Raw genomic sequence first — 16,912 nt, 5'->3', positions numbered from 1 at the left:
CATCGCTGGTGGTGTTCTTCCCAAGGGCCAAGCCTTCTCAGACACACTCTGTTAATCTCCTGTCCTTTTCTCAGCTCATCTGCTCTCTCCTGCCTCTGAGGTGTTTACACCTTCCCAATGTTCATGCCTCATTAATGGCCATTTAGTTCAACGCTGACCATTTCAGCTTTTATTCCTGCCCATAAACCTCGTTCTCTAGAGCCTGCTGCCTCACTTTATGGCCCCCATAGCCTTCAGCTCACATTCTTTTTGCCTGGAGAGTTCTGAGAAGAACATCCCCTGTGCGCGATGCTATCTCCCTGCCTCTCAGAGGACCCAGGACTGTCCCTGCCTGGCCTCTCCCCTGTCCTTTGCCAGCCTGCGGCCTGCCAGTCCTTCTTCTGGGGATTCTCCCACTTTGTCACAGGGATAACGGCCCCTCAGCGCCTGGGTCTGTTTGTTCCCACACACCAGTGTCTTCTTCCTTAGTCATTTGTATCGCTTTGCACGAACCTCCCTCAGCTGTCCTGCCAGCACATTGTGGAGATTGCAGATTGAGAGCTGGGAGTTACCTTCAAGGCCATCTTAGTCACCACCCCCCCCCCCCAGTTTACAAGGAAGGAAACTGAGGACAGAGAGGAAGTATGGAGTGTTGGATAGAAGGCTGGACTTTATTTGAGTCAGGGAGGGTCTGGGTTCAAATCTCACCTCTGACTATTAGTAGCTGAGTCACCCTGGGCAAGTCACTTTTTGGGGTCACCGTCCTCATCTGTAAAATGAGCTGGATGTGCTAGATGGCCTCTGGGTCCTTTCTGCTTCTAAGTTCAGACTCCTGGGAGCTTCAGGGAAGTGACTTATTCAAGGTCACAGTGGTGGAGTGAGGTACATGGCTGAGATGGGAAAAGAGCCCAGATTCTCTGGCTTGCCATGTAGTACTGCTTCTCCATCCCTTTTGAGGGCATGAGTGCCCTACATATGTTAGCAAGGAAACATTTATAAAGTGCTCACTATGCTCGTGGCATTGTGGTAAGCACTTTCTAAATCATTTCTCATTTCATCCTTACAATAACCCTGGGAGATAGGTACCATCATTATTTCTACTTTACAGTGGAAGAAACTGAGGCAGACGGAGGTTTAGTGGCTTGTCCAGAGTCACAGAGATGGTGCTTGAGTTTGGATTTGACCTCATGTCCTCCTTACCCCAGGCCCAGCATTCTGACCACTGAGCCACCAGCCACCTCTGTTAGAATTATAGGATGTTTAAGAACTTAGAGTCTTCTGATGTTAGAATCATAGACAGTCGGGGGTGGCCAGGACATCAGAGATCATTCCATGCCCTTCACCAAGCATTTTCCGGGGGAGGAAACTGAAGCCCAGGGAGATTTAGTGACAAACTTGTTCAAGGTCATCTGGGCAGTAAGCCTCAGGGGTGACACTGATCACAGGATGGAAACTTTAGAACTGGGAGGGATCTGAGAAGTCACTGAGTCCAATCTGTCCATTTCACAGAGGAGGAAAACTGAGGCCCAGGGAGGCTGGGGAAGGGAGCCAAGGCTACCTAGGGGATACGTAGCAGACCCAGGGTTCAAAGCCTGGCCCCATGATTTCAAATGCAGCACTCTTTGGACTGTGCATTAGGAGGAGAGCAGTGAGAGGAAGGAGGAATCAGAGGGAGGAGGGACTGAGGACCCGTTGGCTTGGAAGCTTCACTCTGATGTACTGGGCTGGCTGGCAATGAAGTGAACGGGGGTGGGAGTTGTGTGGCCCTGGGGAAGAGGCGGCAATGCTGGGAGGTAGTGGGAGATACTGGTTTGGTAGCCTGACAGATCTGAGAGTCTATGCATGAAGGGATGGGAAGGAAGAGGGAGGCCCAGAGGAGATAGTCAGTCAGTGAACAAGCATTTATTAAGTGCTTACTGTGTTCAAGGCCCTCATGGACCTCCTGTGAAAGGAGATGACATGAGTATTAGATTCATGGAGTCCATGGAAGGTCAGCTGGGAGGGAAGGGCCTAGTTCTGGGAGCCTGGGAAAGGCTTCCTGCCCAAGGTGGCATTGGAGATGAGGCTCAAGAATTGAGGGGTGAGACCAAGCCAGGCATGGGAACAGCCAATGCAAAGGCACATAGGTGGGAGAAAAGAGAATTCAATCAAATTTATATTTACTAGTTGTCTTCTACTAGTCTAGGGTGCCGGACCTGAAGTCAGGAGGACTCATCTTCCTGAGTTCAAATCTGGCATTGGACACTTACTAGCTGTGTGACCTTGGCAAGTCACTTAACCCTGTTTGCCTCAGTTTCCTCCTCTGTAAAATGAGCTGGAGAAGGAAATGGCAAAGTATTTTTGCCAAGAAAATCCCAAACTGGGTCATGGAGAGTCAGACATGATTGAAAAACACCCAAACAATCTGTGTAATGCACAATGCCTGGTCCCTACTGTGGTACAATGGATAGATATCTGAACCTAGAGTCTAAGAGGACTGAGGATATGGAATGTCAGGGCTGGGAGGGGCCTTAGAACAGGGGATGGCAGAGCTAGGAGGGGCCTCAGAACAGAGGATGTCAGGGCATGGAAGCCAGGCTTCCCAGAAAAGAAATGGAGAAAGCCTTCTAGTGGAGGGGACACTGGATTTCCATCCTGAAGGGAAGCAGAATGATGAGGTACCAGTGACATTCTAGCTCTTTCTGAGTACCCCAACTTCTTGGGGGAAGGGCCTTTGTACCCACACGGATCCACATCCTGGCTTCTCCCTACATAAAGGGTTTCCCTGGCTAACATTCACACCAATGATTCCAAAGTTGATCTAATTTGCTCCCTTGGTGAGCCCTGTTTCTTAATGGGAATGTCTAAGAGTCCACAGGTGGAGGCCAGTCAGTCAATCAATAAACATTTATTAAGCACCTACTGCGTGCCAAGCACAACAAGACTGGGGATATACAGAAAAGTAAAAGACAGTCTCTGCCCTCTTTCTACCATTTAGCACTGTTCCTGCAAAACCAGAACAATTCATGGCCTCCTGGAGATGAGCCCCTCTGTGCTTGACTTAGCTAGCTACTGGCCAGCAGACAAAATTGTCTATTGCCAGGTCTGTGCCTGAAGCCCTTCTGGTTTGGTAGGACCTGTGAAGACCCATGCTCAATTGGTGTAGCCTTTGAAGACCTGTGTTCACCTCCACACCTCCATGAGGGATTTTGTGGAGTCGAGGTGGGGTGTGATATGGAATGGGAAGGAGGTGTTCTTTCTGCGGATTTCATCAGATTCTTCTGGTCTTATCCTTCTAGGCCATGCTGTCAACCAATCGTGGGACTGTTGGAGGCTTCTTCCTGGCAGGCCGGAGTATGGTGTGGTGGCCGGTGAGTGTTACCAGAGATGGTCCTTAGTTAAAAAGGATCGACCCCCTCTGTGTTTCAACTTATTCGGTTCTAAAGGATCCATCTGCTTCTTGTCTGTGTGGGCATTGGTGCCTTCCTGCCCCTCAGGCCTGGCTCCGTTGGGTACATCTGAACCTCAGCATGTGAGCACCCCTTTCCTATCCATAGGTGATTTCAGGACCACAGGACTTATCATTATAAAAGTTTCTGTTGATGACTTCTGTCTTTATATCTTTTTCATTTCTGAATCCATCCCTTCCTCTCCAGCCAGAGAGATTTCCTTTGTCACAACAACAGTAAAAAGAAAGATACGGGTTAGCAAAGCCAACAGACACATTGGCTAGCAACATTCCACACTCATACCCCCTCCCTCACCCTGCCTCTGCCCCACATCTCCAATAAAAGGATGAGCTGCGTTTTCTCACATCTTCTCCAAGGCCAATTTGTGGCATTCATTTTTGTCTCTTTGTTCACATTGTTGTGGTTGCCACAGAGAACGCTTTCTTGGTTCTGTTTACTTTGGGTTTGCATCAGTTCCTGTAAGTCTTCTCATGCTTCTCTGTAAGCCTCCTATTAACTACTCTTTCAGTGTGTTAATGTTTCACTTTATTCATGTATGGTAACTTGTTTAGCCATTCGCCATTCAAGGGGCAGACACTTTGTTTCCAGCTCTTTGATACCACAAAAAGTGCTGGTATGGTCATTTTGGTGTATGTGAGGCCTTTCTTTTCTAAAAAAATATTAAAAAGAAATTGAATTGAATAAAATCCCCACGAACAGTGAATTTCTATGTACAAAGGAGACCAAAAAGAGTAAATTACTATTATATACATCTTGCTTTTAAAAATATATAAAATAAATTCAACATGTTACTTTCAAATCTGTCTTGCTTTTCTGTGTTTTCTTCTTAACGTCCTTCCTTTTTCTTCTATGCATTGAAAAAAAATGTTCCAATGGCCACTTTTCTTCTTTAAGGGCAACACTATTGTTACTTCCCCACCCCCTAAATTCCCTTGCCCCCTTTCCTTTTTTTAAAAAGTGCAGTCGTTGAAACCAAAAAGCATAATAAAGCAAAAAAGTCCATGGGTCAGCCACGTCTAAAATATATTTCTCATTTTGCATTTTGAGTCCACCTTTCCTCTGTATGGAAGTGGGTAGTTTATGTGACATTTCTTTCTGTTTTTTTTAACCTCTTTGGGGTATATGAACATTTTAGTCACTTTTGGGGGGGATAATTCCAAATTGCTGTCTAGAATGGAAGAACTAATTAATGGTTTTACCAAGAGCATATTAGAATGCCTGTCTTTCCACAGCCCCTCCAACATTAACTATTTCTATATTTTGTTAGGACCATAGGATTCGGAGTTGGCCAGGACCTTATCTGAGATTTAGGATTATAATCAAGAATCTAAAACCAGGGCTCTATGTAGAGAGATGAGGAAGAGGTGACATCCTCTCATTTGGGTCTGCTCATCATTATTTGTTTGGTTATCTTATCCAGATTCAATCGATTTAATTAAATAATCAGTCGGGGTCAGTTAAATATGTGGCTGATTTGACTGAAGTTTTTGGATTGGATTGGGCCTAACTGATCAAACCCACTGGTTGCCTGGGTTTAGACATTGTCCTGAGACTTGTAACTGAGAGGATGAGGAAGGGAGAAGACAATGAGTAATAGTGAAGAGTGTAGAGCAGCAAGCAGGTGACTAGAATGCTATAACATGTACCAAATAGAGTGGGCAGAGGAGAATTGGCCAGAGCTCCAGCCCTGGGACTTGAAGACCTGGGTTCCAAATCTACTTTGATGGATTGCTATTAGGCAAGAGACTTTAGGGAGCCCCTTCTCCTCCCTGACTCACTTTTCTCCTGTGAAAAACAACAGCATCGGACTAGATGGTCATCAAGGTCCCTTCTTGTTCTGGGAATGACACCTGGGCCTTATTCTGGAAATGTTGGGGACCCGAGTGGGTATTGGTGCTCGTGGGCAGAGGGAGGCCAGCTCCCCAGAGCCTCAAGGCTGTGCCCACTTGCTCAGCTGGTTTGATCATCCTGATGGCCAAGTCCGTGTGACAAAGTGAAGAGCCTGACCCTGGCTTCTGGACTGACTTCCTCCTCCTCCTCCTCCTCCTCCTCCTCCTCCTCCTCCTCCTCTTCCTCCTCCTCCTCTTCCTCCTCTTTCTCCTCCTTGTCCCAGCTAGCTACATGTAGGTAATGCTTTTGGACTTGGAAAGAGTTTTACATACATTATTTTATTTGAGTCCCACAGTAAATGCCCCCATTCTCCCCATTTTTATAGAAGAGAAAACTGGAATAATAATCATAGCTCTTATTCCCCTAGCCTTCCAAGGGCTGCAAAGTGCTCAACACAGATCTGATCCTCACTACAACCAGGTGCCCTTATTAGCTCCACTTTACAGATGAGGAAATTGAGACTGAGAGAGGCTTGCTAAGGGGCTTCTTGATTTCCAGTTCAGTGAATCTAGCTGATTGAAACTCAAAAAGGTTAAGAGATTTTCCCAGGTCACACAGGGAGTGAGACTTCACTGTCATGGACTCATAGGACTGTAACTCTGGAGCTGGAGAGGACCTCAGTCATTTTATATATGGAGAAACTGAGGCCCAGGGAGGCCATAGGTTTATAGATCACGAGGTGGAAGACGTCTCAGAATTAATCTCGTCCAAGCCCCCTCCCCCTACTTTACAGACAAGGAAACTGAGATTGACAGAGGGGGGAAGTGAGGTGTCCAGAGTCATGGAGACAGAACCCGGGTTCTACGTCCCAGCACTTTTTCCATGATCTCACACTGAAGTGTGGTTGGATTGGTGATTAGTGTGACATGGAGAAGCTCAATTATAATTTTTTGAGTTTAATCTATGCCCTTTGTTTTTTTATGCTGAAGACATTTCCTGATATTCCCCTCCCCAAATCCCTAAGCACTCCCTGCTATGCTGAAAACCATCCAAGCAAAACCACTGACACAGTGACCATGCATCTCAGCAGCAAAGGCAGTGTTTAGTGCCAGGAGAGAAGTGTGTTTAAGCCTCTGTCCGCTGCCTTTTGCCTGAATTCAGCTGCCAGGTATTTGACCCTGATCTTTCTTTTGTACTTGGCCCACATTCCGTTATGCCATACTTGCCAATGCCCTTGTCCACTTCCTATCCCCCAACCATTAGATTTAAGACCCCTTGAAAGTCAGATGTGGGTCATGTCTCTCTTTAGCTAGGTCCAGAGCCTTTCATGTAGCAGGAATTTAATAAACATTTGCAGAGTTTCTTCTCTGTAGTTTTCTCCTAGGGCATTAATTGTAATTGTCTCCCTATTTCATCTTGCAAAAAAATGTCCAGGATTAGTTTATTAGGGCTGGACCTTGACGACTAAACTGTGTTCACTCTGTCATCTCAAAGGCTTGGTCTTGACAATGCCAGATTATAGAACAGATTCAGCCAGTTCTGGGAAGAAACCAGCCTGGCCAGAGCCTTGGTGTCATGAAAACCCAGCGGTGGCATCTTCCTTTCCCTGTGGATGAGCCCTGTTGTGTGATCGAGCCTTCTGTCTCCTTCTTTGGCTGTGAGCATCAGAGGGCAATTGCCTCTTGGGAAAGGTTAGAGAACAGCAGCCTCCTTCAATTGGTTTCTAAGTGACCCCATGCCCAAGTTTGAATGGAGGGGACTGGAGGTGTTAGTTTGTGAGTCTATATCCCTACACCCTGTTTGTGTGAACTTGACCCAGGAAAGGGAGCACAGGGATGAGGCCATGCTTCCTCAGCTCCCATGGTGGGTAAGAATTCCTTTGATGCTTAACGCCTGCGTGACCTTGGGCAAGTCACTTAATATTGGCCTTGATTTCCTCATCTGAAAAGAGAGAAAATGTCAGAAGATCGAGCAGGCTGTCATCCTTTCCTTGTCTATCTACATAGAACCCTGGATTTAGAGGGATCTGACATCCCTTTCAGGGAAATCATAGGTCTCTGGTGTGTCAATGTAAAGTGCTGAAGCTGTTCCTATTAGGGTCAGGGACAGATGACGATACCAGGAGCATTGTCCCCTCTCCCTGGTCCACATTCGCAGCATTGTAAATCTGGTGCAGGAAGGGACTCCAGAGGTCATTGAATTCAACCTCCCCATTTCACAGAGGAGGAAACAGACCCTTGGAGGGGGAATTTCTTGGCTAGGGTCCTATTTCGAGTCAGTGGCAGAGTTGGGATTCGAACTCAGGTCTTCTGACCCCTTCAGCATAATTTTGCTTCCCTTGTCCTAGCTTTAGGATGCATGCCTGACTTTTTGCAGCACAGACTTTGCTGGTCTTCTCCTGGACCAGCAGGTCCTCTTTTCCTCTGTGAGACTCTGTTTCCTTATCTGTAAAATGAGAGGGTTAGACTAACTGAGCTCAGAGGCTCTCTTTGGCTCCATGATTCTGTGAAAGAGAAGTTAACGACAGTGTGTCTATTCATCCCTTCCGTAGCTCTGCAAATCTTCCTATGACAGATTCAGTCCTGATCAGATGATGAAGTGATGTCCGGACATTCACACACTAAAACTTTGACTGACCAGAGCCCTGAGATAGCCAGCTATCCATCTCTCCCTTCGCCTTCCTTCCTCCTCCCCCAACACTCTTCTCATTCAACTCTGAGGAGAATGAGGAAAGATCCAATGAAGCGAGCTCAGATCAGGAATCCAAGGTGACCTTGGGAGACCTGTGTTTTAGAAGATCGTTAGGATAGCGGCGGAGAGGCTGGATTGGAGAGGGAAGGGACAGAGGCAAGGAGACCAATTAGGAAGTTATTACAATGGGCCTGGCAAGAGATGAGGGTCTGAAGCAGAGCAGTGGCTTCGTGAGTGAAGACAAGGGGACAAATGGGGGAGAGTGGTCATGGCCCAAATGATTGAATCAGCTGCTCCTTGGACTAGTCTCTGTCTCTCTGTCTCTGTGCATGTATGTTTACTTATCATTTAAGTGAACATGACATTATATATAATTATTACATATGATCTATAATACATACATGTAAATATACATGCATACACCCATACATGTATGTAGACACATACAGATAATCAGAGAGAGATAGATAGATTGTCTGTATATTTATCAGAACGGGCCAACCCAAGTGGAGCATTGAGCCAGTTCTCCAGGTAACTCAGCATTCCAATCCTGCTGTCCTCTGAAGCAGTGCAGAGGGGTTCCATTCTACACCAACTCCCATTTTCTCCTGCCCACTGGAAAGAGACCGGGGGCAGTGAACTGTGGAATTGGGTGGGGAGAGCCGAGGAGGGACCAGGAGCAAAAACAGGAGTTCGCCTTACAATCACAGCATCCCAGAGTGAGAAAAGACCTTATCAGCCATCAAGTACAATGACTACATTTCACATATAAGAAAACTGAGGCACAGGGATATCGTAGAATCATTGATCTAGGGCTTAGAAGTCCTCGCTTCCAACCCTCTCATTTTACAACTAAGTCCCATGGAAATCAAATGATTCACCCAAGGTCCCTCTTCACTGAATCGTATTTGAAATGTTCCTTAGAGAGGCATAATATTAAAAAAGAGAAGAATCCTAAAGCGAATCCTTTTTTTTTTTAAAAAAAATATTTTTTATCTTTAGTTTTTGAGTTCCAAATTTTCTCTCCCTTCCTCTCCTCCCCACTTCCCCCCCCCGCCAAGATGGCATGTAATCTGACATAGGTCCTACATCTACCTTAGCATTAAACTTATTTACACAATAGTCAAGTTGTAAAGAAGAATTATAACCAATGAAATGAACCATGAGAAAGAAGAAACAAAACAAAACAAAAAAGAGAGAGAGCAAATAGTTTGTTTCAATCTGCATTCAGACTCCCTAAGTCTTTCTCTGGATGTGGATAGCTCTTTCCATCATGAGTCCTTTGGAGCTGTGTTAGAACCTTGCATTGCTGAGAAGAGCAAGCCTATCAAAGTGAGTCATCAGAGATACCGTGTGTCTGTAATCTTGTATAATGTTCTCCTGGTTCTGCTCCCCTCACTCAGCATCAGTTCATATTAGTCTTTCCAGGTTACTATGAAATGAATCTGCTCCTCATTTTTTATAGCATAATAGCATTTCATTACATTCATATACCACAATTTGTTTAGCCATTCCCCAATTGATGGACATCCCCTTGATTTCCAATTCTTTGCCACCAGAAAGAGAGCTACTATAAATTTTTTTTTGTACATATGGGTCCTTTTTCTACTTGTATGATCTCTTTGGGATACAGCCCTAGAAATAGTATTGCTGGGTCAAAGGGTATACACATTTTTATTGCTCTTTGGGCATAGTTCCCAATTGCTTTCCAAAATGGTTGGATCAGTTCACAACTCCACCAACAATGCAATAGTGTTCCAATTTTCCCACATCTTCTCCAGAATTTTATAATTTTCCAATTGACTCTTTCTGTAAGATGACATCTGAACCTCTTTGGAGCAGTCCCTCCCTGATTTATTATTTTCAGGCATCACTTTTTATGTGTGCCATTTTCTTAATCCTCTTTAAAACATGACTTGCGGCTAAACAGTGAAGCACATTCCAAGGTAAACCTTGTCCCAGGCACCTGATCAACACCTAGGGGAAGTAGAGTGTGTAAGTGGGCTGGTCTCTCTCTGCCATTGTTCATCCATCCTTCAGAGGGGTCCCTGTGTTTCACGCTCTTTTATTTCCTCACAGAGCAGGAGACCTTTGTTAACCTTTGCTTCCTACAAGCAAATGATTTCCAGGGGGGAGCAAACAAAGACAACCAGGGTTAATGTGGGAGTTTGTTTGTAGCAATGTGTAACTGAGTGCACCTTCTTCACTGACCCCCCTGAGGGTGGCACTGGCCCGGGGGGAATCAAAGAGAGGGGAGCCATCAGGAACTTTATGGGAGTGAGGGATCGTGGGAGTATAAATTTAGAGCAGGAAGGCCCTTAGAGGCAGATCATTAAATCCAAACCCATCACTTTATAGGTGAGGAAACTGAATCCCAAGGAGGGGATGTGACTTGCCAAAGGGTACCCAGCTAGCCTTTAAGCTGCAGAGCAGGGACTCGAACTCAGGTCTTCTGGTTACAAATCCAGGACACTTTCCACTATAACATAATGTCTCTCCAGCAGGGATATAAGTAAGAGACAATCTGCTGAGGTGAACATAACTGTGTGCATATTGTGTCTCCCAATAGGATGGAAGCTTCTTGAGGGCAGGGATAGTTTCACTTTTCCCTTTATATCATCAGTGGTTGGCCCATATTAGATGCTTAATACATTTAATAAATGCTGGCTGATTGGAAGAAAGAAGGCTAGGCAGGCTAAGGTGGGGGAAGGGGGCAGGATATGAATTTTTCTCCTCTTCTATCAGTTCAGCTGGGAGCAGGAAAGACAAGGCAGACATAGGTACCCTGGGAGTCAGTCACAAGGGAGGGAGAAGCAGGGTCCTTAGGGCCTCCCAACATGATGTCACATAGATCCAAAGGCCCAAGGCCTTTACCCAACAGTGGCCCAATCCCTCCAGATTTCTCCCTGGGCCTGAAGCTTGGGGGTTTATTGGTGAGGATGATAACACCAAAAGACTAGGGGGTGCTGGTAGGGGTGTAGGGGGGAGGCTGGCTCCCAAGGCTTTGGACAAGGGTTCTCCAATCTGGAATTGTTCTGCCCAACAAAGATGCCTGGCATTATTCTTTCATGCTTCACTCACCACTTATTGGATAAAGGTAAACATGCTCTTCCTAGATCAGTTCTCTGCTTTGTTTGAAGTTTGGTTGAGGTTCTGATAATTCCTCAGAATGTTTTTCAGTCCTGACTCCTTGTGACCCCATTTGGGATTTTTTTTGGCAAAGATACTGAAATAGTTTGCCATTTTCTTCTCCAGTTTATTTTACAGATGAAGAAACTGAGGCAAACAGGGTGAAGTGACTTGCCCAGAGTCACATAGACAGTCTGAGGCCACATTTGGACTTCAGGGCTTCCTGATTCCAGGCCTGATACTCTATGCATTCTGCCACTTATTTATCTCTAAATGTTTTCGAAGGAATTTATTGTGTCAAACACCAGCCCAGGCAGACAAATTGGCTTGGGTACTGTTTACATTTCAATCAATTTATTTTCACACACCAAGCAGAATAATAGGATTTCTGTCCCTCCCTCTGAGATGCCATCAGGTTTCTATCTTTGTCCCCAGCCCTGTTTTTCTTGCCTGGATGGTCACCATGAATGTGACCTCCAGTCTTCTGGCTTTTGGATCTTGGTGCAGCTTTCTTTGTGTTTGCCCCTCCCTGCTGAGGTCTCAGTGGCACCCAAGAACTCCATTCTGTCCATCCATGCTGGGGGATTTCCTCTGACTGCTACAAATCCGCAGCCCTTCTGCCGCCTTCGTGCATTGTTCAGCAGCTGATGCTATTTATTCCACGGTAACCCAATATAATTCTCATCATTGTTCTTAATTTGTGTCGATCCACACTTTTCCAATGTCTTGGCACTGCCTGGCTTCTCTTTCCCTCTTAGCAACCCTGTGAAGAAATGCCAGACAGAGAAGTTTCTACCTGATCCTAAGAGAGACTAGTCTAGAGCTGGACAGCCCGAGAACTGAGGTTCACGGAGTTTAATCGAGTCAGCCGGGATCACACAGTAGTTAAGACTAGAGCTCAGGCCTTCTGCTTCCCAGTCCAGGACTCTTTTTCTCCTTCCCATGGCTCTTCTGTTCCTGAGCCCACAAACAAGAGTGGCTTCAGACACTAGGGTCTCAATGGGGCCACATGGACTGAGCCAGCATGACGTGATTCGGGCCTGGATGCTGGCTCTCATCCTTAGAGAGTTGTTGCTAAGCTGGGCATTCCCTCCACTAGCTGGCTGGCAGTAACATTGCCTCACTCCCTGTCTGACCTGTTCCTTGGACCGCTTGGCCATGTGGCTCCATTCCCATTCTCCAGGGACCCAACTCTTCTAGGGCATCTTGCTGGAAGAAGGCCAGGCTGTCAACACCACTGGGGAGGCCTTTGTTTGTATATGGTCTAGTGTTATTCTACGGGACACACTAGGGGGCAGTATATGTGCTATATCCCTTAGAATTTCCACCCAGCAGGCTTAGAGACCCCCGCTTTGAAGCATCCAAAAAGTGGGCCCTTTGAGAATCTGTCTTCTACTGTGCAGCTTGGTCAAAACCCCACAGAAAGGAAGAAGCAAAGCCTTGTTCAACCATAAGGGGTCTGGAAGGTGTCAAAGATCATTTTCTAAGTTAGAGTGAGTGTAACCACACTGATGACAAAATTATGCAGCCAGGTCTCAATTGGTGTGAATAAGAAATCTGCAGAAGTGATTGCATGCATTTTCATTTACACTATTCTAAGTTATGATTATGTAAAACATGGTACTTGGTTCCAGCCCAATGGAAATATTCAGTATGAACTTGAATAATTTGACTACTTCGTGGAATTTGTTATTCACACTAATAAGCTCCTAGTTGTAGTTTCCTGGAAACCTGAATTACAGAATCACAGAATTTCAGAGTTAGGAAGGGGCCTTGGTGGCCAACTCAATTCAAGCCCTTGTTTTCAGTCTTCAATTGAAGACCTCCAGTGACAGTGAACTCACTACTTCTCAAGGCATCCAGTTCCTCTTTCATATAGTTCTGATGGTTACGAAGTTTTTCCTGATGTCATGGCTAAATAGACCTTTTTGAAGCTTCTTCCCATGACTCTTTGCATTGTTACTCTGTGTGTGTTTTGTCCCCAAGCTGATGGCAAAATTCCAGTTTCCTGAGTTCCTAACCTTTTGGCTCTTTGAGGAGGTGAGGTGTTCATGAAGGGTGGAATCTGCCAGAGTAGAATCCAGCTATTGTCTTGAGGAGGGAGTTACCTGCCCCAGAGTAAGCAGAAAAACATAGTTTTGGCTTCTGGAGCTGGTGTCTAAATATTTATTCAAGGCTCAGAAATGAAAATATCCTGAATAGGTTCCACCTTGTCATCTTCCCAGCCCACCACAGAGAGTCAGTCAACTGACCAAGAAGCATTTATTAGGCACCTATTCTGTGTGCAGCTATGTCTTAGGTACCCAGTAAGTACTCAATGAATGCTTGTTGGTAGAAGGATTGATTGCTAGGTGACCCTCTGTGAATTTTAGACCAAGGTCAAAGGATAATGCTGCCCAAAATATTAGCCTTCAAAAGGAGATTTGTTCAAATGATAGAAAACCTGGACAGCTACCCCAGGGGTTGTCTAGTGAACCCCCTCCTCATTTTACAGATGAGGAAACCGAGACCCAGGAAGGGAGAGCTACTTCTTCAAGGTTGCCCAGGCAGGACCGCTGGTCTAAAGTTGGCAGGGACTTCAGAGGTCATCTAGGCTAAGCCGTTCTTTCTACAAATAAGAAAACTGAGGCACAGAGCGAGGAAAGGTCCAACTCAAGGACACAGAACCACTGTTCTAGAGCTAGAAGGGCCCTGAGAACTCAGACGGTCTAATACCCTCACTTTACAGAGAAGGAAACTGTGGCCTGAGCAGAAATAACTGGCCCAAGGTCACCCAAGGTCACCCTCTTTTCGGGGGGCACTAGTAATAACTTTTATTTTATGGTTTTCCTCACAACAATCAAGTGAGGTAAATAGTGTATATACCGTTATTTGCATTTTGCTCGTAAGAGATCAGTAATAACAGTGGCTAATTATGGGGTGCTTCCTACATGAAAGGCACCGTGCTGAGTGCTTCATGCTTATCTCGTCTGATCCTCACAATAACCCTGAGTGGAAGGTGCTATTACTTATCCACATATTACCTACGAGGAAACTGAGGCAAACAAGGCCAAGTGACTTGCCCAGGGTCACACAGCCAGCGAGTGTCTGAGGTCACATTTGAACTCAGGTCTTCCCTAACTTCAGACCCAGCTCTCTGAGCACTATGCCACCTAGCCCCCGCTTGGGGAAATGGTCACACAGTTAGCTGGGAATCTCACTGTGCAACTGAATAGAGAACAGAATTAAAGGCACAAGACCCGTATTCAAATCCTGCCTCAGCTCTATGCTATGGAGCAAAGCATTTCATCTGAGCCTCAGTTTTCTCATCTGCAAAATGAATAGATTTTACCAGGCATCTCCTAAGGTCTCTTTCAGCCCTAAATGCTATGATTCTATGACTGCAATCCAAAGTCCTACTTTTTTTTTTAACTCACCGAAATATAGAACAAAAACTCCAATATCTCTTCTCCATGATCACCCTTCAACTGAACCCGTCCTCTCTCCCTCAAAACCTTCAAGCGCTTGGTCTGGGCGAGTATGTGAAACAGGAACCCTGGAGAGCTCTGTTACTTTGTGTAAGCAGCAGCTTCAAAGTTGGTCTGCAACAAGGAAGCTGCGACGAGCTGGTGACAACCACTGTGTTTGCCCAGATTGCGCGTAGCGAGCGTCCAGGACACAACCTGAAGTGACAGTGGACTCAGTCGTACCCTGAGGATGGTTTGGGGTGGGATGCATTATGTTCCTGCGAACATTTTATTCGTTAATCAAATTAACTCAAGCCCTTTGGCTCTCCTCATTAATCCAACGATTTCCTAGACACAATTGTGTTCTTTCCTTACCATTCCCCTCTATGTGTTGCTCCCTATCTGAATATAAGCTCCTTAGGACAGGATTGTCTCCTTTTTGCTGTTGTATTTCCAATACTTAGCAGAGTTCCTGGCACACAGAAGGAACTTCATGACTGCTTTTCCGTTCATTCATACATGCTATTTGAGAAAATCAAATCATTTTTATGAAAATTCCATAATTTTATCAGTTTTCATAATGTCACTGTAAGTAGAGATACTTTAAAGTCATCAGATTCCAGCACTTAAATGTCATCTAACCTGAGGCTTCTTAAACTCTCTACTCGCGACCCCTTCCCCTTCAGCTCTTTTTAAACTGTGGCTTGCGATTCTGATCCCCGGGGTGATTATGTAGAACAGGTGGGACTTGAATCCCAATGTTCCTGGATATCTCGCCTCTTCTATTTTTCAAATCAATTTCTTCCCAGGAGACAGGACATGAACTTGGGCCCTTTGCCTGCATAGTCAGTGCTTCCTCAGTTAGCAAGTCAGGGCTCAATGTGGGACAAACAAATAACATTTCTGAATATTCAGGGGGATGGAGAAGACAGATGAGGCTTCTAGACTTCAGGGAAGTTCAGAAAGAAACAGTAAGGAAAGACTATGTTTAGCACAGTACCTGGCACATAGTAGGAGCTTAATAAATGTGAATTGGCTAATGGACTGACTGCCAAATGAGGATGTCTCATTATTTAGTCCCTAAGCTTCCTCCCAACTCTCAAGCCTGCAATTCTATGGGAGATCTTCCCGGGGTGGGAGTGGGTAGGAGGGGCTATCACTACTGCTCATTTTTCAGGGTCTGGTGGAAAAAGAGCTCAGTCTAGAGTTGGAGGATATGGGTCCAAATGCCACCTCTGACACCACCTGGACAAGTCCTTTGGCCCCTCTGCACCTCAGTTTCTCCTGTTTCCATCTGTAAAATAAAAAGGATTGGGCAAGATAGTCTTTAAGGTTTCTTTCAGGTCTGGATCCATACAGGAAAGAGGAGAGAACCAGGGTGGAGGGAACCCCTTCCTTTCCCCAATCCCCACTCCCATTCCTTCAGCTCCCCCCTGGAGTTTCAGGATCCCACTCCTCAAAGATGGCACTAGCAACAGGGACCAGGAACTATTTGGCATTACTTGGTAACTTTGGGCACCATGGCATTGAATAGCATGTTAACAAAGGAAAGCAATGCTCTGAAATCAGCCTTGCTGGATTTCTATTTGTGCTGTGATCATCTTGATCTGGTTAAGAGAAAACTATTAACCTGTTTTCTGTTAGGAAAATCAGGGTCTCCTGAAAGAGATGGTCTGTAGGAACCTTAATAAGAATCGTTCCAGGGGTTCACATCCCACCCTGAACATTCCTCAGCCCTTTCCCATTGATGTTTTCACCTAATGTTCAAAGTGGGCCCCAAGAAGTCCCTGGATCATGTTTTTGTTGTTAAATTGGTTCAGTTGTGCCTGACTTTTCATGACCCCATTTGGGGTTTTTTTTGGCATAGATATTGGAATAGTTTGCCATTTCCTTCTCCAGCTCATTTTTACAGATAAGGAAACTGAGGCCCAGAGTCACACTGCTAGTAAGTGTCTGAGGCTGAATTTGAACACAGGTCTTCCTGACTCCAGGCCTGGAATTCTATGCACTGTGCCACCCATCTGCCCTAACGATCCCAGGATCACAAGCATCACAGATTTAGTGACCATTGGTTCATACCCCTCATTTGAAAGAAGAAGAAACTGAGGTCCACAGAGGTCAAATGATTTGTCGAGGATCACACAAAGAGGCAGAATTTGAATTCATGTCCTCTGAACCCATGTTCTTGAATGGCTTGCTCAACATTACAAATGAAATGTTTTTCAGAACTGCTCAAATATTTATATATATGAGAAGGTATTTGTAAAGTACTTTGCAAGCCTATAATAATTATTATCATTTGGACGTAAAAGACAAAAATGCCAGTTTCTATTCTCAAGAAGTTTACGTTCAGTCAATTACTCAGTTAGCAGTTATTAAGTGCCTACT

At 45.3% G+C, this 16,912-nt stretch overlaps 1 protein-coding gene across 5 annotated transcripts in view; it reads left to right on the top strand.

Moving 5' to 3' along the window:
* Window positions 1–16,912, top strand: part of SLC5A1 (solute carrier family 5 member 1) — a 75,659-nt gene that overhangs the window by 1,966 nt on the left and 56,781 nt on the right. For all 5 annotated transcript variants that reach the window (XM_036738040.1, XM_036738030.1, XM_036738012.1 and 2 more), the window contains exon 2: window positions 3,258–3,329. In XM_036738040.1, the coding sequence (XP_036593935.1) occupies window positions 3,258–3,329 (72 nt within the window). The remainder of the gene's footprint in view (window positions 1–3,257; window positions 3,330–16,912) is intronic.

This window comes from Trichosurus vulpecula, chromosome 1, assembly GCF_011100635.1.
Source record: "Trichosurus vulpecula isolate mTriVul1 chromosome 1, mTriVul1.pri, whole genome shotgun sequence".
In the NCBI taxonomy this organism is placed as follows: Eukaryota; Metazoa; Chordata; class Mammalia; order Diprotodontia; family Phalangeridae; genus Trichosurus; species Trichosurus vulpecula.
Note: the sequence above shows the minus strand (reverse complement) of the source record. Positions and strands in the feature narration are given on the sequence as shown.